Source organism: Lytechinus variegatus, chromosome 9, assembly GCF_018143015.1.
Source record: "Lytechinus variegatus isolate NC3 chromosome 9, Lvar_3.0, whole genome shotgun sequence".
NCBI lineage: Eukaryota > Metazoa > Echinodermata > Echinoidea > Temnopleuroida > Toxopneustidae > Lytechinus > Lytechinus variegatus.
The window spans coordinates 12,386,026-12,410,821 of NC_054748.1; the positions used below are offsets into that span (position 1 = coordinate 12,386,026).

A 24,796-nucleotide genomic window follows, 5' to 3' on the forward strand; every position below is an offset into this window, starting at 1 on the left:
TGAATATTTCTCTTTTTATTCAAATCAAGTTTTTGTTGGGGTGGACTTGTCCTATCTTAAGCAACAAAGATTAATTTTCATGTCTAATTTTCAGTAAATTAAACATGATTGTTTAAACGGTTATACAAATACTGTATGGTTCATATAGTAAACAGCGTTGTATAAAATCTTAAACAACATAGGGTTGGATAAAGCGTAGCCAAATCTATGGGCTACAATCAGCTCAAGAGTGTCATTTTCGCGTTCCATACTAGCTCGCGAGCGATACCTCTCCATTCATGCGATATCGAGCTGACAAAAGCCGTAGCTAGCTAGCGTATAGCTGGAGCGCTCGAGCCTACGGCCTACTGTGATTCAGTTCAAACACTCATTCGATGCATGAATGCACAAAGTTATGATACAAACAGCTTTCTGACCCGGACCCCTGGTTTGTGACAGTTACAGCCTCACGTCAGCGCCAGGACTTGTTCTTAAATCTGAAAACTCTTCACGAAGATGGTAAATCTTTATTAAGAATTAGGCCTAAGCCTTTAAGGTTGTGTTTGGTACGGTAGGCTAGACATGCTAGATGATAGACAGCTGGCAGCCGTCTGTTTCGAGGAGTTTTTTAACATTTTTTTTTATTCTCGTACCTGTATTTGGTGAGTAAAGCCAACGAAGTTCAGCTGAACAACCAACAAAACAGAGACCAAAGCTTTTGGTCTAGCTAGATGATAGATCTATAAATGTTAAATTCTGTGGCTTTTGTGCTTAGAATCTTAACTTTGAGTGGCATTATCATGATATATAGGGAACCACCGTTCACTTCATACAGCAGCGCTTTATTCAGTCACACGCACGGTTCCCTAATTCCACCTCCATTCACTTTGTACAAAAGTGCGCGTACACAAATCTACGAGTGGTTCCCAAAACCACGATTTGGCCCTTTGAGTTTGAGCTGCCAACTTGCTTGCTTGTCATGCTTTCTCGATATCTGCTTATTCACTCCTAGACAGCTGGCAGCCGTCTGTTTCGAAGAGTTTTGTAACATTTTTAAATTTTATTTCTCCTCGTACACAGATGGCTCGCTATCGTGCAGCCAGCATTAGGGGACTTGCAATGCAAAATCCCCCCGTCGGGGCTCTTCAATTTTTGTCTTTAATGTCAATAAATAAAAATTTTGAAAATTAAGTAGGCCTAGGGGGCCTATTAAAGCGACCAAAATGCAAATTTATATTCCCTCTTGGCATTAATTGCCCAAAAACGGAGAAAAATGAAGTTAAAAGGAACAAAAACAGTGACTTACCTCGGCTGTCGCGCAAATTCACTTCTCCGTTTTATCCGATCTTAAGTACATAAACATATGACCATTGAGTCCCTGTACAGATCGCGCTAGAACTTCGGTCTCTGTATTTGGTGAGTGAAGCTAACGGAGTTCAGCTGAATTGAACAACCAACAAAACAGAGACCGAAGCTTTTGGTCTAATTCACTCCATGTACCGTAACTAGGGCACTACCGTAGTAATTTAGTATTCAACCCGTTTTGAGAGTTTCCTCAAATACCGCAAAGGCACTAGTATTCAACCCGTTTTGAGAGATTTCTCAAATATACTAAAAAAATATAGAATTTACCTGAATTTCAGACCCATCTTATTTCAAAGAGCAAATACTGGTAATTCTTTTTCTGTTATTTTTTTCTTCAAGTCAACCAGTCAACTGTGTGCACGGGCGATCGAATTATACGATACGGCAACGGTTTTTGGAACTAGTATTCAACCTAGCGATGAAAGATGGCCCTGTTTCTCAATCTGCCCTTGTCTCATCCGAATATGGACTAGGGCCTAGGCCTAGACCATTTGAGATGAGACCAAACGGAATTAATCGAATCCAGAGACTTAGGCCTACATAGATCTAGATCTAATTTAGCAATCTAGGCCTAAACCCTTTTGAGATTTGCTGTCTATCCTCACTTGGTTGAATACTAGTGCCATTCAGTGCAAAAGGCCATCGCCGCATAATTCTATCCTCCGCCCATACAGTCGAAAGATTGAAAAAGAAAATACCGACAACAGATTACCCTGGAAATAACAAACGTATGAAATTAAGATAGATTCCATATTTCTAAGTATTTTGGAGAATATGTCAAAATCTTTTAATTATGCCAGGTTGAATACTAGTGCCCTTACGGTATATGGAAATATAGAATTTACCTGAATTTCAGACCCGTCTTATTTCCAAGAGCAATGCTGGTTATTTTCCCATTATTTTTTTTCTTCAACCAGTCACGGGCGATCGAATTATACGGCGATGATTTTTGGCACTAGTATTCAATCCTAGTGACCGATGAAAGATGGCCCCGTCTCTCAAGCTGCCCTTGTACCATCAGACTATGGACTACACCATTTTAGAAGAGACCAAAGAGGGAATTAATCAAAGCCAGAAGCTTACATAGATCTAATCTAGCAATCTAAACCCTTTTGTGCCTTTTGAGATTTGCTATCTATCCTCACTAGGTTGAATACTAGTGTTTGTACTAGCGTTGAGTGATCCTCCGTGCATACAGTCGACGGATTGATAAAGAAAATACCGACAACAGATTACCCTGGAAATAACAAAGGTATGTAATTGAGATAAGTTCCCTATTTCTAAATATTTTCGGGAATATTTCAAAATCTTTGAATTATGCTGGGTTGAATACTAGTGCCCATACGGTACCGTACCGTATGGCCTATGGGCACTTAACCCAGGAAGCGCGGGCGCCCAGGAGCTCACCGTGTATTTACCCATACTCACGGGACAAGGGTAGATTATGGTCAAAATATCTACATGTAGCAAGATAAATTATGAAAACAGAAATTATGCACTTACCACGATTATGGATGATGGTCTAACGAGTGGTAGTATCCTGACATCAAGGCACAGACTGGAACCTCAAAAAAACGAAAAGTTCTCTCCTACCCTAGTTCTACCCCAGTCTTGATCGGCCCATTTTGTTATGATTCATAACAAAAATGGCCGATCGAGACTGGGGTAGGAGAGAACCCTTTTTTTAGGCCCTACATTGCATCCATTCATTGTTGAACTACATATATACATGTAGGCAGGTAGGATGTGTGTAGATCTCCCGGGGGGGGGGGGCACTCGACCAAAAAAGTGGTGGGGGTGTGCCGCGGGCGAGACAAAAAACGGGGGCCTTGGAGCGGGCTTATAGTAAAAAGGAGGGTCCTCGGAACGACAAATGTTTGTGAAAACGGGGGTCCTTGGAACGGTTCGCCAGCGTGTGAGTGCATATGCATCCCTATGGAACGGTCATGCGTGCATGATTCAACTAGCGCGAAATCCGCCGGGTGAGCTCTGCGGCCGCTATTTACCAAAATTGCAGCTCATTGTAGCAGATCGATGTGATCGGAGTGGCGTAACAAAAAATATGCGAAGCGTTGGAGCGGATTTCTCTCTTTTTCTCAACAAGACAAAAATGCTATGCCTCGGAACGGAAATTTGAGTGTAAAAATGGGGGGTCCCCTCCGCGGCACATACCCACTATGCATTATATACTGAGTGCCACCCCCCCTGGGTAGATCAATAGGGCACTAGAATGGGAGTAATGTTAAAATTGGTCATTACATAACACATATGTATCTTTCATGCATTTCTTTGTGATAAAGTGAGTGTACCTCTACCTATAGTGTAGATGTTGAAGAAAAGCCAGGAAAGTAATTTGAAAAGAAACCTTCATGTACCATATAACCTTGACTATAGCCTACAAGGGGAACTCCTAGTGGATGAAATACCAACTCTTCAGCAGCAAATTATTTGCTCTTGTAGGGAAAGGCGGGGAAACTTCAGCATGGGGACAAGTTGAGCCACCAGCCCCAGGCAAATAATGAATGATTCAGAAATTGTGGTGGTGTCATGTATTGATGACTCATTGCATAACCCCCTTACCCCACCACATTGTTTTCAACTTTGAATCAAAAAGTACTTTTTAGAGGGTAAAATACAAATTTCAGGCAAAAATGTAAAAAAGGGTATAAAAAAGATAAGTATTTTTACCCACACAGGTCTTTAAATATAATAAAGAAAGAACAATATTGTTAGTCCAGGTATGGATCTTCGTTCTTGTCATAGTCTTTGACATGATGGATCTATAAGAAATGTGTGTATGCGAAATTATCGCATTAAAGGACAAGTCCACCCCAAACAAAAACTTGATTTGAAGAAAAAGAGAACAATTCAATAAGCATAATTTCATCAAAATCCGATGTAAAATAAAGTTATGGCATTTTAAATTTTCGCTTCATTTCACAAAACAGTTATATGCACATCTCGGTCGGTATGCAAATGAGGAACTGATGACATCACTATTTCCTTTGTATTTTATTATATGAAATATGCAATATTTTTATTTTCTTGTCATTGTCATGAAATGAAGTTTCATTCCTCCCTGAACACGTGGAATTCCATTATTTTGTGCTTCAGGCAAGGAGGTCCTAATCGTCAAATTCGTAAAAATGCTATAATTCAAACAATAAAACACAAAAGAAATGGTGAGTGAGTGACATCATTGATTCTCTCATTTGGATATAACTCGCTCGTTCATATAACTATTTTGTTGAAAATAAACGAAACTTTGAAATGTCATAACATATTTTACATCCGATTTTGATGAAATTTTCAGCCTTGTGCTTGTCTGATTTTTCTCTATTCAAATCAACATTTTTCTGAGGTGGACTTGACCTTTATGCAACACTTGTGATTGTATCATCAAAGTTAGTGTATTGGGATTTGTGTGTGACTTGTGTGAGTTATTTTTTTGCTTTCATTCCAGAACCTCACCAATAACGTTTGCTCGCTAGTCTTAAATGGGAGTCTTGCCATATTGGAATATTGACGAGAAGTTAATAAAACATATTATTGTTCTGTCAGTAATGAAAGTAGCGATTGAACTATGGATATTTTTCATTCATATTTCCTTTAATCTTAGTCTTTTCATTCCAAACAATCACTTTTTTAAAAATGATTATTTCACCTTTATCCAGTTTGCCATTTTCTTAAGTGACTGAAAACAAAGACTAGTCCCTTCATTCAGGGACATTAACCCTCTGCGATTTGTTTACATACATTTAACTTTCTTTGTCTTCGCTATGTATTGCACAATCTTGAGAAGCACATGTTTGGAAATCTGATATTCTTGTGGTGGGGGGGGTTACAAGATTGCCGCCCTTTTCATTCTGTGTTGGGTTTGGCTGCTACATGGCCGGGGGGGGGGGGCACTCAGTATATAATGCATAGTGGGTATGTGCCGCGAAGGGGACCCCCATTTTTACCGTCAAATTTCCGTTCCAAGGCATAGCATTTTTGTCTCACCTGCATAGCAGAGTGAGACTAGGCGCCGCTTTTACGACGGCGGCGGCGTCAACATCAAATCTTAACCCGAGGTTAAGTTTTTGAAATGACATCATAACTTACATGTATAAAATATATGGACCTAGTTCATGAAACTTGGACATAAAGTCAATCAATTATCACTGAACATCCTGCGCAAGTTTTATGTCACATGACCAATGTCAAAGGTCATTTAAATTTTAGGGTCAATGAACTTTGGCCGAATTGGGGGTATCTGTTGAATTCTAATCATAACTCGACCCAGGTGAGGTGAATGGGTACCCGGTAGGAAGAAATTCCTCGAATGCTCGAGCGCCAGATCAAGGTAGCCGTGCTAAAGCCGGGGTAATAATAGCAGGGCCCGCTGGGAGAACAGTTTTCGGAACTGAAGTGGCTATCCTGGGTAAATACATGTATGCCGCTATTATTATTATCATTATTATTATTAACTTTGAAAGTTTATGGATCTGTTTCATGAAACATGGACATAATAGTAATCAAGCATCACTGAACATTTGTGCAAGTTTCAGGTCTCATGATTAAGGTCAAAGGTCATTTAGGGTCAATGAACTTTGGCCGATTTGGGGGTATCTGTTGATTACCATCATAACTTTGATAGTTTATTGGTCTAGTTCGTTAAACTTGGACATTAGAGTAGTCAAGTATCACTGAACATCCTATTAGAGTTTCATGTCACATGACCAAGGTCAAAGGTCATTTAGGGTCAATGAACTTAGACCATGTTGGAGGAATCAACATCGAAATCTTAACCTGAGGTTAAGTTTTTGAAATGACATCATAACTTAGAAAGTATATGGACCTAGTTCATGAAACTTGGACATAAGGTTAATCAAGTATTACTGAACATCCTATTAGAGTTTCATGTCACATGACCAAGGTCAAAGGTCATTTAGGGTCAATGAACTTGACCATGTTGGAGGAATCAACATCGAAATCTTAACCTGAGGTTTAGTTTTTGAAATGTCATCATAACTTAGAAAATATATAGACCTAGTTCATGAAACTTGGACATCAAGTACATTAATCAAGTATCACTGAACATCCTGCATGAGTTTCACGTCACATGACCAGGGTCAAAGGTCATTTAGGGTCAATGACCTTTGGCCGAATTGGGGATATCTGTTGAATTCCCATCATAACTTTGAAAGTTTATGGAACTGATTCATGAAACTTGGACATAATAGTAACCAAGCATCACTGAACATTTTGTGCAAGTTTCAGGTCTCATGATTAAGGTCAGGGGTCATTTAGGGTCAATGAACTTTGGCCGAATCGGGGGTATCTGTTGAATTACCATCATAACTTTGAAAGTTTATTGGTCTAGTTCATTAAACTTGGACATTAGAGTAATCAAGTATCACTGAACATCCTGTGCGCGTTTCAGGTCACATGACCAAGGTCAAAGGTCAATGAACTTTGGCCGAATTGGGTTATCTGTTGAATTACCATCATAACTTTGAAAGTTTGTGGATCTGATTCATGAAACTTGGACATGAGAGTAATCAAGTATCACTTAACATCCTGTGCGAGTTTCAGGTCACATGATCAAGGTCAAAGGTCATGTAAGGTCAATGAACTTTGGCCATGTTGGGTTTTTTTGTCAAATAACCATCATATCTCTAAGTTTATTTGTCTAGTTCATAAAAAGTGGACATAAGAGTAACCATGTATCACTGAACATCTTGTGCGAGTTAAAGTAGTTTTCAAATTCAGCACTGCTGCTATATTGAACTGCGTGATGCAGGTGAGACGGCCAGAGGCACTCCACTTGTGGTGAAAAGCAGCCGCAGAGGACTGTCCGACCATCGCCTCTGCCTGAGTGCACCTGGCGGCCATGCCGCCGGGCTAGCTGCATCATACATGCATACCCATTCCGTAGGGATGCATACGCACTCACACGCTGGCTATCCGTTCCATTGACCCCCGTTTTCACAAACATTTGTAGTTCCGAAGCCCGTTCCGAGGACCCTCCTTTTTATAATAAGCCTGCTCCAAGGCCCCTGTTTTTTATCTCGCCCGCGGCACACCCCCACCACTTTTTTGGTCAAGTGCCCCCCCCCCCTCCCCGGGCTACATGGCCTCTCACTGTGTTGAGAAATTAGATCAGGGTAAATTTAATTGCAAAGAGAGGCTTTGGACGGCATTCGTGATGGATGAAGTCTTTTTTTAAAATGCATCATTTAAATAATTTCAACTTCATAACATTTGCAGGCTTGCATGTATATTGTATGATAAAATTTCTTGTCTCAGAATTGTACCAAAGTAGAACTTTGTTATCTTTTTACATTTTGTTTGGACACAAATACACAATATAGGTTGTATGTGGACATGGCGAGATACGTTAACTCGCCATCATGTTGACATATTTAAGGCTATTACATGTATATCGACAAGGCAAGATAAAGTATCTCGCCAAGGCAAGATAAAGTATCTCGCCATGTCAAGTCGATGGCACTTTAAAGACTAAGTATAAATAAGAACAAGTAGGAAAAATTAAAAAGATGAACATGACCTACTATAATTTGGCATTTTGACCCCATAGAAGACATTTGACCCAGTTATTCTCGAATAGCCCCAATGATCATGTACCATTTTTTAAACAACTCAAAGAACTGGAAAAGTAATTACTATGGGCCCCTTCCAAACTTCGTTTCGGATCATAAAGTACAAAATGTGAACATAATTAATGAAGAAATAAAAGTGAGATGAGCGAAAACTTAAACATTAATTTACTTATGGAACGAACGGGAAGGATGATTAGGTCTCTGCCAAACTCCGTTCAGCAGAGGGATCATAATGTACCAAATGCGAACATAATTAATGAAGAAATAAAGAAATCAAATCGACTTCAAAAAAAAATAATATTTCATGAAACAAATTAACAAACCAACAGGAAAAGTATATACTATAGGTAACTTCCAAACTTCTATCATCGGAGGGATCACAATCTCCCAAATGAGAACATAATTAATGAAGAGATAAAGAAATGAAAGCGAGATGAACAAAAACTTTTAACATTTTTTTAAAATAACAAAAAACAAACACAATGTTCCCAGCTTTTCAAGAAAGTAAAATCCCCCTTTTAACTTTTAAACCCATTCCCAGTTTCGCATATTTTCTAAGTTGCTGCGGTGAATTACATGTATTTTCAGCATTAAAAGTAATGTAAAACTAATTAGTACCACCATAAGTCATTCAATTGATGTTGTTTTGATACACAACAAAATACAATAGTCGGATTGGCTGCTGTGCTGGGTTAATATAGGCATTTCCCATGATATATGAATTTTTAATCGAATTCCCTGATTTATTCATGACAAGAAAAAAAGTATTTAAACAATCCATGATTTCAGTGATGGACTGTGAACCCTGCAAATACTTCATTCAGACGAGGAATCATAATATACCAAATGTGAACGTAATTATTTCGAAGATATGAAAGTGAGTTGAACAAAAAACTTACACATATTGTTTAAACAACTTGACGAACAAACAGGAAAGGTAATTGCTATAGTTCATTGCCAAACTTTGATCAGCTGAGTGATCATATAATGTAGGCCAACCAAATGCGAACATAATTGATGCAGAAGTACATGTAAATACATGTAAATGAGAGTATAAGTTGAATAAAAACATTTTAGTATCAAACATGAAAAGCAATTACTACGAGTAGGTCTCTGCTGAACTATGTTCATTTGAGACAAAAAATTAAACTATAGAAAGTCAACAACAATAGACAAGTGCAGTCACTATACAAGCACTGTAAGTGCTAAATAAGCACTTCATTTTTTACAGTGTAATATAATACAAAAGAAATAGAGAGTAAATGATGTAATGAGTTCCCTCATCTGCATACCGACTAAGTAGTTTTCGAAATCAAGCAAAACTTAAACATTATTTTCATCCAGTTTTTCTTATATACGATTTAGAAAAAATTTCAGTGTTATGATATAGTTGGATTGTTCTCTTCTTTTTAAAATAAACTTTGTTTGGGTGGATTGGTGATTAAAAAATTATAGATTCTGTCTTGAAAAGTGAGGGGGGGAGGCATTGTCCAGACCATACCCCTTTCCGTAAATGGGGGGGTTTAAATATCCCCAATTCCCCCCCCCTGGGAGAATGTCGTCAGAACTAAAGTGGCTATACCGTATAGGACAACGCTATCCCCCCACCCCCCCCCCCCCCCGCTGGGAGAATGTCGTCAGAACTAAAGTGGCTATACCGTATAGGACGACGCTATTATCATCATAACATGTGGGATTCCATTGTTTACACATAATTGTCTTAATTGTCAAATCCGTAAAAATTGAAATATTGTAAAATTAAAAAAGGGTAATGTGACAACATCGACTCTATCATTTGCATAGGAAGAGTTTAGTTGCAAAAGGGTTAGGTCCACTTTTTACCATTCCGAGAAAAACCATGTTTTTTTATTCTCACTAACTAAAATACTCTTATGATAAACAAAATTGTCATGATGTACTACCCTATCATGTCAACATGAAATTGGGTACCAAAGAAATCTACCTGTCTTCAGTTTATTTTTCTATATATTATTTTAAAAATTATCATCGTGGACCTAACCACCTTTTGCAACTAAAATGAAATGAATCGAAATATATTTTGATTAAAAAATTGATTTTTCTTTGCCACTTTTATTCACGTTTTCATGTGAATTTCAATTTTTTTGTTGTTTTCATCAGAACGACTAAAAATTAAGAGGTTTTGAGACAGAAAACAATGAAAATTATGAATGGAACCCCTTTTGACAAATGAGCTCTTCAGAAAATTTTGTGTGCAAAAAGGGGTTAGGTCCACTCCAAGAAAATCGCTTTTTTTATTCTCCCATATTGCAATCATGTTTTTAAGCAAAACTAAATTTCGGTGATACCCTACCATGAGAACATAAAATTGGGTATAAAAGAAATCCACCTGTCTTCTTACAAATATTCTTTTCAAAAAAAAAATCTGTGTGGACCTTTTGCAACTAAACTGAAATGGACCTAACCCCTTTTGAAAAAAAGTGATTTTTCTTTGCCATTTTAGATCACTTTTTAATGGGAATTTTAACTTTTCTTCGGTATCATCTCATAGAGCTAGATGTACTAAAAATCTATACATTGAGACAAAAAAAATCAAATTGGATAAAAAATGAATCTAACCCCTTTTGCAATTGAGCTTTTCATATCACTAGCTAATTTGAGCATCGAACTGTATTGTAAAAAATATAAGCAAAACTATGAAATATCATAACTATCTTATTTTACATCTAATTTTGATGAATTTTTCAGTGTTATTCTTGTTTCGTTATTCTCTATTTAATACAAAAAAAACTTTTTTAATCTGGGATGGACTAAACCTTTAGTGTGGGAAAGTGCATTTGGGCACATATAGGCTTATTGTCAAATTATATACATGTATGAGTCCAGAGTTAGGGGTAAAGGTTACCGGTAGTCAATTTTATTGTAAAAAAATGCATGTACATGTATGTTAGTAAATGTGAGTTGTACTTTCTTTACATGGTACATATATATATATATATATCATTTACATCCTTCCGTGACTTCTCCTTGAAGTTTCTTTTAAAAAACGTATATTTTCTTGATCTTTAGTGAAGATTTTACGGAGATGAAAACTGCTCAGCGCGGATATATTTTCGCCTTAAGAGGGCGCGCGATTTATATTCAAATCAAAGACACGACAAGGGAAAGTCTAGGCACCTACACTACTTCTACACGCAAATCGATGCAAGGCATTACGCGAAGTCCGTGAAGTGTCCAATCTTTTCATTGTATAGACTTTGGGATACCGTATACGTACATAGAGATACAATTAGTATACATCTCTAGATCTATGTATACGTATTATTGACGTTCGTTAAAGCCTGTACTGCTGGTGTCTTTCCAGGCACGTATATTATTTTCATTTTTTGTTTATTAGTCATCTGTTTAAATTCATTGCAAATAAATGTTATCATCACCAATAATAATCTTTAATCATGTGTGGTAAAATGTACCACAGTCTGGGGCACGCGCGACTGCTCCCTACATGAGTAGGCCTACTGTGGGATGGGTTGGACTGGAGCATAGAGGATGTGTGCACACAACAATAGACCCCAACTTCAGCCATGTGCATTCATCCATGCTTGGGTGCACAACTCAGCAGAGCTGCATTGTCAGGCCAGCCAAGGGATCTAATGATCACTTGAGGGTCGACTGGCAGAAGACGAGGACGTCTGTTAATACTACATTACAACCTACTTTGCTTCGCCGTTCGTCCTTCGAGTTTACATCACAAGCTACATATACACCAAGAATACATCACATCCTAGCATATATACATCCACAGCAAGGAGTATTATCACAGCAACATTCTACTAGTTTTTTTGTCCGGTAAGTATATCTATACTTTCCTCCTGCTAACCCACCTTCCACCCTTCCTTCCCCACAGGTAATCTATAACCAATATTTTTGAACAATTACCACAATGGCGCTTGCGAATCTTACTTTGCGCGAATTGGTATCCCATTGGATTTCAATTCATTCGTTTAATTTATTTTGAGTGTGTTTTGGGAGTGTTCTGCTTCCTTCATAAATTTTTGGAAGGGGGTAGATTGGATAATTTTGAGTGTGCTCAAAAGATCTAAAATACACTGTGCTTTTGATTTGTTATTGCTTGTGATATTAAGTGATATTCTGATTATTTTTCTGAATGCTTGTTGTGTTGCATGGGAGTGAGACTCCAGAAATAAATTTGTATCTTTGACATTTTGCAAAGCATATTAAAGTCAATCCTTGTATTTAATACGCAAATTGTTTTTTTGGATTTAAACTTGTACTAATTTTACTGTCCAATTTTAGTGGGATAATTGTATCAAATTTGTTTCTAGATTATCCCAGCTATCAATTTTGTTATATTTCCCAAATTGCGCAAAATTGCGAGATTTTGGAACTTTGATTTTCTAGTCTCTTTCCCATGTTTTGTTTGTGTAATTTTTGAGTGATTCTGAATGCTGAATTTTCATGCTCTTTGCTGTGTTCTGTTTGTGAATTTTTGCTTTGGGCGTGGCTCAGTTAGTGAATGAACCAAGCTGCATTGTGCCTGTTTTCTTTCACTTGTTTGGCTGAGCATTAGTTCAATAGTTTGTGGAATATTGTATAGTCACCACATTTTCCAATCTGAAATAATTATTGTTTTCTGGATTTACCATATAGGTGAATACTTTATTTCTACATTTTCCCAAAAAATTCCTTGGTCCTTTTGAATAAATTACCAGGTAGATACCTTTTTAGGATTTGGAATTGGGTTATTTGTTCTTGGGAAGATAATTATTATACAGTATTTCATAACATCTCAAGGCAGGACGAGCAAATTTATTTTCTGCTTAGAAATCCATATTATTGTATTTCAAATTGGTATTATCAGCCTGGAATTTTATATTCTATAGTATATTCCTTCACTGTGATTGTTTTAGGTCTTTAAACCAAGCAAATTTGCAAAGAATTTTCTGTTAGGTCAAATTGGGTTTCATGTTTTTGAATTATGTTTGTTTGAAATACCTATGATCAAACTGTGGAGGATACCACATGTTTTCTACAAGTCGATGGCAGACCTCATCCATTTGGTTTATAAAGAAAAAGTTTCTGTTTTAGACAAACCAATTTATGATGGCATCAATGGTAGTTGGGAAGTTTTTCTTCAACAATTTTCTCGGTATGCCGATAAGGCAGGTTGGACCGCCAGGCAGAGAATCAATAATTTGTATTTGTGTTTGCAGGGGCAAGCAGCTGAATTCTGTACAGCCATATTTGAAAGCAACCCCAAAATTGATTACTTTGATTTAGTTTTTTAATTGGGACACAAGTTTGGACAGGATCCACCGAATACATTCCCTCAAAATGTTCAAACCCATCAAAGAGGGCATAGTTCTTTTGTTAGCCCTTTTTCTTATCATTTTCCAGTCACATAACACAATCTCCTGTTCAGGTGACCCCTAATGTTTCGCTGAATTGTATTCCACCTAGTTTAAAGTCTTGTAATTATTCAAGACAGTCAAGGGGTCCTGATGAAGTTGAAGATTCTAACAAAGATTGTGCCACTGAGATGGCATCAATCAATAATACATTAGACAATATTCTTCATACATTTTCTGAACTTGAGTCAAACAATAGATCACAACTTGTGGCAAAATGTTTTCTACACTCAGTTCATTCATATTCCAAAACTCCCCTCTCTAATAATCACCCAAGCTGGGAAGGGTTGAAGATAGAGGCCGACCTTCAACCTCAATAACAGAAGGCCAGGGCTCTGTATTAAGCAAAAAGAAATTAGATCCACCCGAATCTGGTAGTCTGATCTCTGGCAATGGGGAGGGCTTTGACCACAGCTCTTGAAACTGAGGGCTCCCAATCCAATGGGGGGAGGGCTTTGACCCAACAGTTAAAATAAATGTGGCTTTGACCACAGCTCTTGAAACTGAGGGCTCCCAATCCAGTGGGGAGGGTTCTGACCCGAAAGTTGAATCAGAAGTGGCTTTGACCACAACTTTTGAAACTGAGGGCTCCCAATCCATACCTGACCAGGGACTGACTTCAACAGTAAGGGGGAAGTTTGATTTCAGTAACAAATTAGATGAAGGTGTTTCCTCATTTTCTAGTAAGGGTCCATCCTTATTTGTTAATACTTCTATTATTTCTGAATCTGCAAAGGAGCAGTGTGAAGATATTATTTCTGATCCTTTATTTTTAAGTCCTAAAGTGGTAGAAAGAGAAGCCACTCAAGCCAAAACAGAGTTGAGAGCTAACACTGTAAATAATAAGACTGTCAACTCTGATGACATTTCTGATACTTCAGAAATTGTCTTTCAATCCATGTCAGAAGTGTTTGATGAAAGTCAATGTAAGAGCAGGTTGAATTTGTTAGGATTAAATCCTAACCCACAGAACCATACAATCTATGGTGATAATGCTGCAGTCACTTGGCATCTAGATCTCAGGCGGAATTCCCTTCAATACATTTTGGTTTTGCGCGAGATCACCGTTGCTATCCTTTTAGGTTGTACGGTACCACCTTGGTACCACCGTGGAATTGCATAGATTTATTTTACCTGCATACTTTCAAGAAAATGTATTTTGGCATTGATGATTTTTCTTTACTATAATTTGAAAATACCTTGTTATTAATTTGCTCAAATTTGATAAGGTATTCACTGAAGAGAATTCTCGTAACATACTTTGTGTATTTATTACTCAGATACAAATTGTCTTGTATTCTTTGATTTTGATCAATTTTTTACTTCAGAATTTACACCATTGCTTAGTATTCATATTTTCTACCAAATTTGATTTAGATTTAAAAGCATGTGTTCTAATATTCACACCTGAAGATAGACTTCCAGTTGTGATTAGGAATCAAAATCCTACACTCCAACTCGTAAATGGCCTTCGTCATTTGCACAGGTGTCTCGAACACAATTAACTCAAAGTTTTGAGAACACAACCCCAAAATATCAGTCTCAGGGGAACGAAACCCAAGAAGAAGTAAAAGACAATCGTTCACTTAAACATTAAATGAATAAAAAGGCGGGGGTAGGGAATAATGAAAATTTCATTAAATATTTAGTGATTTTATTGATTTAAATTAAATCTTGTCTGTGAACATTGTTACTTTATCCCTTTAAAGTTTAAATAATTATATTGAGGAATGCTTTGGAAGTTAAGTTTCTTCTATCCAGGCTTAACATGCGCATATAACATACAGCACACCCTTTAGGTTTTATCAAAAGGGTAAAATGCTTTTGAATTCAAAATGATTCAGAGTTATTTCAATTGATGTTTGTAAGCAGATTCCTTAGGCCATTGTGTTCAAAGCTTTTATAGATAACTACTTCCCATAATTAAGCAGATACTTTAGATAATCAATTCAGTGCTTTCTGTAGATAGTTATTTCCATTAATCAACAGGTTCTTAAATCAATTGGAAGATCTGCAGAAAGCATCCCAAAATAAGCTTTTGATCAATTTCCATCAATAATACAAATGTATTTATTTTGTTGAAAGTTTCTTAAGCAGACACTCTGAATATTTGAGAGCAGGCTTGAGAAACATCAAATTCAACCCTGGTATGTATTCCATTTAATTGCAGAACATACATAATAGGTTGGAATTGCTATTGTTTATTGAAAGGTAGAGCAATCTAATTGTTTAAGGGTGACCCAACTTTTCAGACTAAAGGTGAAAGCATTGTAAATGGCTTACCTTTGGAGCAATTCCTCTTCCAGGGCAATGAGTTATGTAATTTGCATTCTTTCTCTAAGAATCTTCCAGGGCTGGGTTTTAGTTTATCTAAATTGTTCAGACAAGTTTGTCTGAATTAATCTTAATTGTTAATCAGGGGTGTTACTAGGGAGTTCCAATTCATTTGGTTTATTCAGTACATATCTATTTTGGGAGTACTTGTTATTTCCCATGTGCTTGTCCATGGTCAAAATACATGTACTTACCTCGGAATATTTTTTGTGCTGGTGAACTAACAATGTCTTTGTTAGAGTAGCTGCAAAATTGACATTCATTTTCTAAAGTCTGACATTTTTACTTTCACCTAGAATGTCATTGACACCATTGAATACAATTCTTCTTTATCATTGACATAAAGTCACTTAAAATAATGGGAAATATTATTTATCATTATGCTATGAATCATTAATTAACTTGAAAAGCTGACACTGTTTCAACATTTTTATGTAATTGGAGACAAGAATTACATGAATGTAAACACTTGTCAATCTATATATCTTTTTGATGAATAGGGATTAATTTGTGGTCTTTTCTTGAATTAGTTAATGAATAGAACTGTACCTTGAGCAAATTAGTTTCCAGTCCATTGCCTCCAAAATGTTTGAGTTCTTTACAAATTAGGTGAAAAATATAATGCTACTTAACATTTGGGCGCAATATTCGTGGGATTATTTAATGTAGGTTAGATGTGTGTGAGGTCTTGAATTTTTTGACTTCAGACTTTATCATTTTGCAGGGTTATTCATTTTTAAACTTCACCATAACCAGAATGGCTTTTTGTTTATTCTGGTTATAACCTACTTGGGAATCTGTTAACTTATAGATTTCTGCAAGGAAGATATGAAAATTGTTAACTAAGCAAATTGATAGAGTTCAATAAGGTTCTCTTTTTACTGGATAGATGACAAATATTAACAGATTCTCCTGAATCTGATTGCTTGTCTCTTGGCAATGAGTGCGGAGATCCATCAAAGGACTCCAGACACAATCCTGTCCGAGGACTAGCCCCAGAAATTGGGATTTGTATTTATTCAGTAATAATAATCAAGCCCCAAATTCTTACAAGTCTAAGAATTTATCTTTTTGGAAGGGGTTAAGAGTAAAGTCAATTTTATAGAAATGTTGTGAGACCTTTGGGTCAACCATTTTTCTGGCTGCTGCAAGCATTTGTTCATATGTACATTACAAATTTTAGGATGAGGTTAAACTTGTCAAGTGAAAGGTTCAATAATCAATTAAAGGATCCTTTCATAAATTCACATCGATGAGCTACACCATTAACCATCTGCTCAAAAAGCTTAACCTTTTTCTGGTTTAAAGGGAAAATGTACATGTACATATCGGCTTCTGTAGACAATGGTTCAGGTGTCGTTCCCTTACAGGAGTAAAGATTTCTAGATCTTGACTTGTGGGATGATAACCACCAACAAAGTCTTCATAAGCATTTCAATGAATATATGCATTCATGTATTCTCCTTTCCCTTGCAGGCGTAGGGCTTGACCTTCGCTCTTCTGGTAGTCCATTTCCCTTTCGGGTGTAAGGCTTGACCTTAGCTCTTCTGGTTGTCCATTTCCCTTGTGGGCGTAAGGCTTGACCTTAGCTCTTCTGGCAGTCCATTTTGATATTAATATATTTTTGCAAAACTTTAGAAATCCCTCTTGTAGTCTCGGTATTAGCATCAAGTTTATCATGTGGCAGCGTTTGTTTGATTAAAATACTTGTATCCAAAAGTCACATTGATAAGTCCCCCCTTGACCTTTTACCTGAGAAGTTGGATAGTTGTTTTATATAAAATAAATTTGGGCATATCAATATACCGATTAAATGGCATGTTCATCCTCTGACCCTTGCGACTCCAGACAGTTTCTTGCAAACCTCTGAGAGCGGCAGTGGATTAACATTTATCGTTCCCTCCTTTCACTGAGGACTGCTTACATGTAGATCCACATGTGTACATATGACATATGGCCGGACGACAACAGTCCAAAAATAAGGGAAGTAACGATGTTCTAAAGTCGGGGGGAGTGTGGTAAAATGTACCACAGTCTGGGGCACGTGCGACTGCTCCCTACATATAGTACTGTGGGATGGGTTGGAGCATAGAGGATTCATGTACTAAAGAGGCTGTGTGCACACAACAATAGACCCCAAGCCATGTGCATTCATCCATGCTTGGGTGCACAACTCAGCAGAGCTGCATTGTCAGGCCAGCCAAGGGATCACGTATGTTCACGGCCTCATATCAGTGGAGCGCGCCACTGAAAGGTCTTCTCGCTTATACCGTGTTTACACATGGACTCGGCTCGGGTGTTGAATCCGCGAGCCGGGTTGAACACTGCGAAGAAGGGATCAGAGATCGCGTTTATACGTACATATAAAAAGGCGAGTTCAACACGGCTCGCGGATCTCGAACGGAAGAAGAATTATGACGTCGAAAATTAAACGCGGGAAATTCACCGCCGGAATCGAATCTTGTCCGTGGGAACAACAACAATGCCAAAAGTGAAAGCGCGCGCAGTGACCTGGTCAAGAGAGTTCGACACGGCTTTCTGTTTACACACAAAAAAATTGCCGAGTCTGACTCGGCTCGCGGGTTGAAACCTATGATTTTGGCGGATCAAAAAAGCCGTGTTCGACACGGCTCGCGGATCACACTGATCGCGTTTACACAGCATAAAATTGCCGTGTTGAGCACGGCTCGCGTGTCGAACCCCCGAGCCGTGTCACTGTGTAAACGCGGTATTAGCCGTATTGTTAGAGACGTTCGTGAGCATCACTTTTTTCACTCTCTAAAATGTCTGCGACATTACAATCATAAAAACAATGGAATCGTTAAATTTTAGTGAGGCTATGAATGTTTATTATTTACGTTAACTATCAGTGTACCAACATATACCAAATTTACAAGCACTGTGTGGGTAGACTTCGAATTATCAGTCATTTCGATGCAATCCCAAAATTAATGAAAATATAACAGAAATTTGATATAACATTGCAAAATCCTTATTTTCGAATCCCCTTAAATTTTCATTTTCTTTAAAAGCATCTTAGTACATTTTTTAGAATTTTTCATAAATGATAATGGCGGACGATTTTGTGCTCCAGTTTTTTTAAGGAAAAGACAGGCATTTGAAATCAGGTAATTTTTTTTTATATTTTCAAAAGAAAATAGTTAGATTCGAACAACTTACTAATAGTTCTCCAAAAGAAGGGTTATATTCTATTTTTTTGTGTGTAAATGATACATGGCACTAAATTTTACGAGTATATCAATGCATGTTGGATAACCTTTTCCACGATGAGTTTCCTAATTGAGAGAAAATTCCAGTTCTTTCCTAGCACGCGAGCCGCAGAATGATAAATTTTAGCGTGCGCACACTGGCTGATCGCCGTGTCTGCGGGGACGGATATCTAGTCCCATACTGGTGTAAGATGATATTTTCTACGTACCTTTTCCCTTGTAATGATCACTTTGCACTTTAATGCTTAATTTTGACACTTAATCTGTGAAAATTGATGGCTAAACGATTTTGGAAAATGCTCGGAATAAACCTGACACATGAATGATTTCATTTTTGAGAACTATTATTTCTTTCCTGAATTACCAAAAGGCAAATTTAAGTCAAGATTGCATTATGTAACATACATTGACTGTATACATAGCGCATATATATGTTTGCGTAGGGGTGTCTATAATAATCTATATTGTGATGTAAATATAATGATCATGATGGGTGTCATAGCAGGGGCGGATCCACCTTTATAAAGGGGGGTTGGGGTGGTATGCGAGGGAGCGAAGCGACCGAGTCCAAGCGAGCGGACAGAGCGAGGGGGGAGGGTGTGGGAGGTGGGTGTCCCCCTTCCCACAGTAGAGAAAATTTTTGAAAATCTGTGTGTGAAAATGGCGTTTTCTTGCATCTAAAACTCCACTATTTTTGGTATAGAGGTCAAATGAACACATAGAAATACAGTGCGTCCCAAAAAAACTATACACTTTTGAAATGGCTGCCAAATAAAAAATGTAGCACTTTGGGGGAAAAGACTTATAGATATGGAAAGCCAATAAGTCAACTTTCAAATGACACCAAAAAGTTGGAAAATTATTCATGCTTGAGCGAGCACTGCCCACTGAAACAGAGGGTATGCAAATTAAGGTGGCTGGAATTAGCCTTCCAATTTCTTTCAGATTTTTTGTTTGGTACTTGCAAAGTTGAAGGTTATTTGGTGAGTTAAAGATCAGATGTTATCAGTTTGTTGTTTGTGAAAATTTCATACGTTATTAAATTGAAATTTAATGCATGAGTGATCATGAATTGCAATTTTTAGTGCAGCTTTATCATGTGGATCATGTGGATCTTAACAATGTGTTCATGACAGTCAGGAGAAGAGGGGGTAATATGACTTAGGTAGGTGAGGTAGGTTGATGGGCTCAAGGTCAACAGAACATTTAGCAACCACTCCCTCCATCTCTACCCCCTCCCCCCACTTCTCTCCTGGGAGACTAAGCTTGGCTAGGCTTGGCAGGAATTAGCCATACAGTTTTTTGAGAGGTTAGTCCTTTGGAACTTACAAAGCTAAGGGTGTTCTGCTATTCATGAGTGAGATAAGTTTTGGTTTTAATAGGCAAATTTCATGAATTACTCAATTGAAATGTACTGCATGAGTGAACAGGAATTGCAATTTTAGTGTAGCATATTCATCTTGTGGACATCAGAAGTGTGTTCATGAGAGTCAGAGTAATGTGATGGTACATGTACCTGTTACAAGCAAGAGGGCGAGGTATGCTAAGACTTGGTTAAAAGGGCATTCCTCTTCTTTTTGTCCTTTTACAAATTAAAAGTCATAGGTACCCTCCCCACTTCACCTCCATTTTCCAGCCCCCCCCCCCTCTCTCTCTCTCTCATCTCCTGGATTGTAGCCTTTTCAAAACTTAACTGCCAAGTGACCGGTGGCTGATGGTCAGTTTGAATGATTACCAAAAAAATTTAATGATTATGATGATTAATGAAATTATTGGAAAAATAATGAATGTTTTATTGATCACATTGCACATTGAATGAGTTAATTTACTGATAAATTGTTGATTGAATGATTGATAGGAAAAAGTTGATGCCCTAATTCAGAATTAATCATTAAACCAACATTCTGCTCTGTGACTTCACACGTACATAAAAATAGCCATCAGTCTCTCAACAGGAGGAGGGTGGGAAAGAGGGAGGGGGCGGGGCTGAATGTTCTGTTGACCCTTATTCCATCAACCTACTTCTCCCACTTAAGCCCTATCTCACCCCCGTTGAAATGCTGCCCCAAAAGAGATCCAAATGATAAAGCTGAAATGCTGCTCCAAAAGTGTAATTTGTGTTCACTCATGCATAAAAGTTCAATTTAATAACTTAAAAAATTTGCTTAAGCTATCAAAATTGATCAAGGTTGATCATTAATTTATCACAACGCCCTTAACTTTGCAAGTTCGAAATGATGTGCCTCTCAACAACTGAAATAAATTGGAAGGCTAATTCCAGCACACCCTAATTTTCATACCCTTTGTTTCAGTGGGCAGTGCTCGCTCAAGCATTAATATTTTTCCAACTTTTTGGTGTCATTTGAAAGTTGACTTCATTGGCTTTCCATATAGGAGAGTCTTTCCCCAAAGTGCTAGATTTTTTATTTGGCGGCCATTTCAAAAGTGTATAGTTTTTTTTGGGACGCGCTGTAGAATAAAATAAAATTACAAGTTTATAAAAAAGATTTTAAAAAATTGTCCGCGGATTTTTTTTTTTTTTTTGGGGGGGGGGTTGCAACCCCCCCTCTAGATCCGCTTCTGCACAGTCTGAGTTTTCTTTGTGTAAAAGAAACAAAATACTGCATGTATGTCATTGTATGCAATGGCAATTTCAATCAGTTTATATTTTTCTTTTGTTTAGTCAGCGTTTAGTCTTCAATGTACATAATTGGTTTGCAAGCGGTGTTAATACCAAAGAGCTTGATTCCGACACTTCGACTAAAATTGGATATGATACTTTATTAATAACGGTTATCCATTTAAAAACTGTTTATTTACTGCAGCCAACGAGTTCCTGACACAATTTACTTCTTTGAATACAAACTACATTATGAATGTCCACGGAACGGTTTTAAGATAAAAAAGAATTACCTTTTTTTCGCAAATGAATATACTTCAGTTGTAGCTGTAAAATTACTTTGTCTTAATCCTTTCCTCTTAATATATTAAGTCGTGCATCATAATTACAAAAGTGTTTTTAATGTCCAGTTTTTAAGCAATAATACTAAAAGATTTTCACGGGCTCATTAGGCTTATTACATTAATAGATAAGATGTCAATTTAATGATCACTGTCATTTTTTAGAATGGAATATTGACAAGTTCTATTTCGCGCTTTGGAAGAGAAATATGAACATAGTCATAATTTTCATTTGATGACATAACTTGTTCTAAGGATGTCCCGGTGCTATATGTCAAAGCTCAAAGGAATATATTGAAACATATCAGCTTATTTCAAACTGTGATCCATATCCGCCTATAACAATTTTCCCACAAAGTGCTTGAAATACAGAGCCTTAATTGTCCCTTTTACAGATCGGAATATCAAATATTTTAATCCCTTTTTTGATAAGATAAATTGTCTGTTCGCGCTTCGCGCTGGCAGTAATTATTTAGTTGGTGGATACACATTGAGGATCACAAACATTGCCCAGAATATTTAAATTTTAGGACAAATACTTGGAAAAATAGCTCGCTCTTTGCACTCGCACTACTTAAATAAAGATTATTATACATATAAAGCTTAGAAATGACATAAGACTCCCCCTTCAACATACAAACAAAAATGAGCGGCTGATCAGGAAAATTTGGCTGGAAAAAAAATCACCTCCCCCCATTGGCAAAGGCTGGATCTGCCCTTGTCTATTGATAGCTCTTGACGGGCCGGGGGGGATGGTACCCTTAATATTTTTGTTAAAGTTTTAACTCAATATATTGCTTTGACCGCCACCCCCTTCACACACGATTTTTATATCCCCGTCTACTAACAGCTCTTTATGGAGGGGGGGGCACCAATTTTTTTTATTGCAGCTCGATACTTGTATATTGCTCTCCCCCCCCCCCCCCCCCGATCAGATGATAGATAACGCCACTTGACGTACGTAATTTCAATTGCCATATGCCTTAAGATCCACTGACTATTCATCTAGCTTACACATTAAAAAAAACCGGAGAGTTGTCAAACTCAACAGAAATATACAAAGAAATAACAAAATGACATACTATAGAAAGAAAGTATCAAAAAAATTGAGAACTTGGTAGAATAAAATGTTGAAATTTTTTACCCCCACACTCGATCTATGAAGTATTAGACAATGATATGAAATTAGGCTAATCTGCCTTTATTTGTACACGATAATCTGAACTAAAGTCTTGATATGACCATTGACATATGGGTTATAAATTTTCATAGTTTGATCACACCATATCCATTTTAAATTCCTGGAAATTCCAGCAACAATACATGTTGTCATGGGTACGACACACATTTTCTTTATTGAAAAGTATCACGACACCAACGTTGAAACTGCAAAGGGCTTTAATGGCGAACCCGCTGGGTTGATACATAACCTATGTGTGATGAACATACGTGGGATCTAATGATCACTTGGAGGGTCGACTGGCAGAAGACGGTATTTTATACTACACACATCTTTACTTCGTCGTTCGCCCTTCGAGGTTTCTCGACAAGCTACAGTTTATCTACAAGCTACATCTACACCAGGAATACATCACATCCCAGCAATATCACCACAACCACATCGTGCAAGTTTAGTTACTTTGGCCTGTTTTCGGTTCTTGTTTTCATCGTGCTTTTGGTTATTATTTTCAATGTGCCCTGCACCATCATTTGCTTGGTAAGTATCACTAGTACTTTCCTTCTGTTAACCCCCTTTTCACCCTTCCTTCCCAACAGGTAATCCCATACCCATTATTCTTTCATTAATTACCACACATGTTTTTGAAGGTATTTCATTCATTGGTGCCCATAATTAGTAAATTAATCATAAGGATTGCGCATTCAAAGAATTTAGATACACTCATACAGTTATAAAATTACCAAGGAGCTGAATCAAGGTTGTGAAATTATTAGCGCCACCAACGGGCTTCCTTGTATTTCCGTGGAAGAGACAAGTGAAGTCACTTTCGAGGCCGAGGTAAGCGAAATTTGCTTTTTTTTTTAATGATTATTATTTTATTATTATTTTCATATTTCTTTAATCGATTGCTACTTACCGGCAAGAGCCCCGGTGCGTAGCGAGAATGAGTTTCGGCAAATATTACTTCAGCAATGAAGCGATGTTTGCCGACTACTTTGAAATCCAGGGTTAAAACCGGTCTATTGTACGAGGTTAGTACGGTACATACCGTACAATGTGTGAGTGAGGTAGGACTATGGTATGCCAATATTGTACAGAGCACACACTTTAAAAAATCATACCTATGGATGCTTCTGAACGCAGTCTAAGACTCTATATTCAGTTCCAAATTCTGTCTCCTTTTTAGGTTGGCCGGATCATGTCCTGGTGGGTCAGCATCAAATTTGAAGGTTCACATCTCCAATACTAATGACTTCTCAAATCCATTCTCGAAGCTGTGGACACAGGGTGCATTTACTAATTCATTACTTACCTGTAGGCTATTCCAAGGTTTCCTCATTCTTATGTACAAGGAATTCTTACGTTTCTCAGTTACTGACCTCGGAATGTACAATTTTTTATCATGACCCCTGGTAGGCCCCTGCACCTGTCCCAAATCTGGCACTACTTCCTGGTCATACCTGTGAAATAACTTGTATGTTTCGATCATGTCTCCTCGCTCACGGCGATAAGCTAATGTAGGAAGTTTTAGTTGAATCAATCTTTGAAATATCATTAAAATATCACTTTTGTAACCAAAATTACTAATTTCCATACACTATACAGTTGCAATTTATTTTTCAATGGTAACTTGGGAATAATTTTTGTATGCACCAGAGCACTCAAAAACTTGAATTTTTGGCATATTTTTATGTACGCCCTCTATTGGTGGAAAGTAATATGGCAAGAAACTTC

At 37.4% G+C, this 24,796-nt stretch overlaps 1 protein-coding gene across 4 annotated transcripts in view; it reads left to right on the forward strand.

Annotated features, from left to right (window-relative positions):
- The first annotated feature begins 277 nt into the window (after positions 1-277).
- LOC121420973 (mitochondrial inner membrane protease subunit 1-like) overlaps positions 278-24,796 on the forward strand; it is a 74,625-nt gene continuing 50,106 nt past the window's right edge. For 2 of the 4 annotated variants that reach the window (XM_041615532.1, XM_041615533.1), the window contains exon 1: positions 23,008-23,599. In XM_041615532.1, the coding sequence (XP_041471466.1) occupies positions 23,315-23,599 (285 nt within the window). In that variant the 5' untranslated portion in view covers positions 23,008-23,314. Of the gene's footprint in view, positions 499-2,261; positions 2,597-23,007; positions 23,600-24,796 lie in introns of those variants that run through there. The other 2 variants (XM_041615535.1, XM_041615534.1) reach the window with 2 other exon arrangements.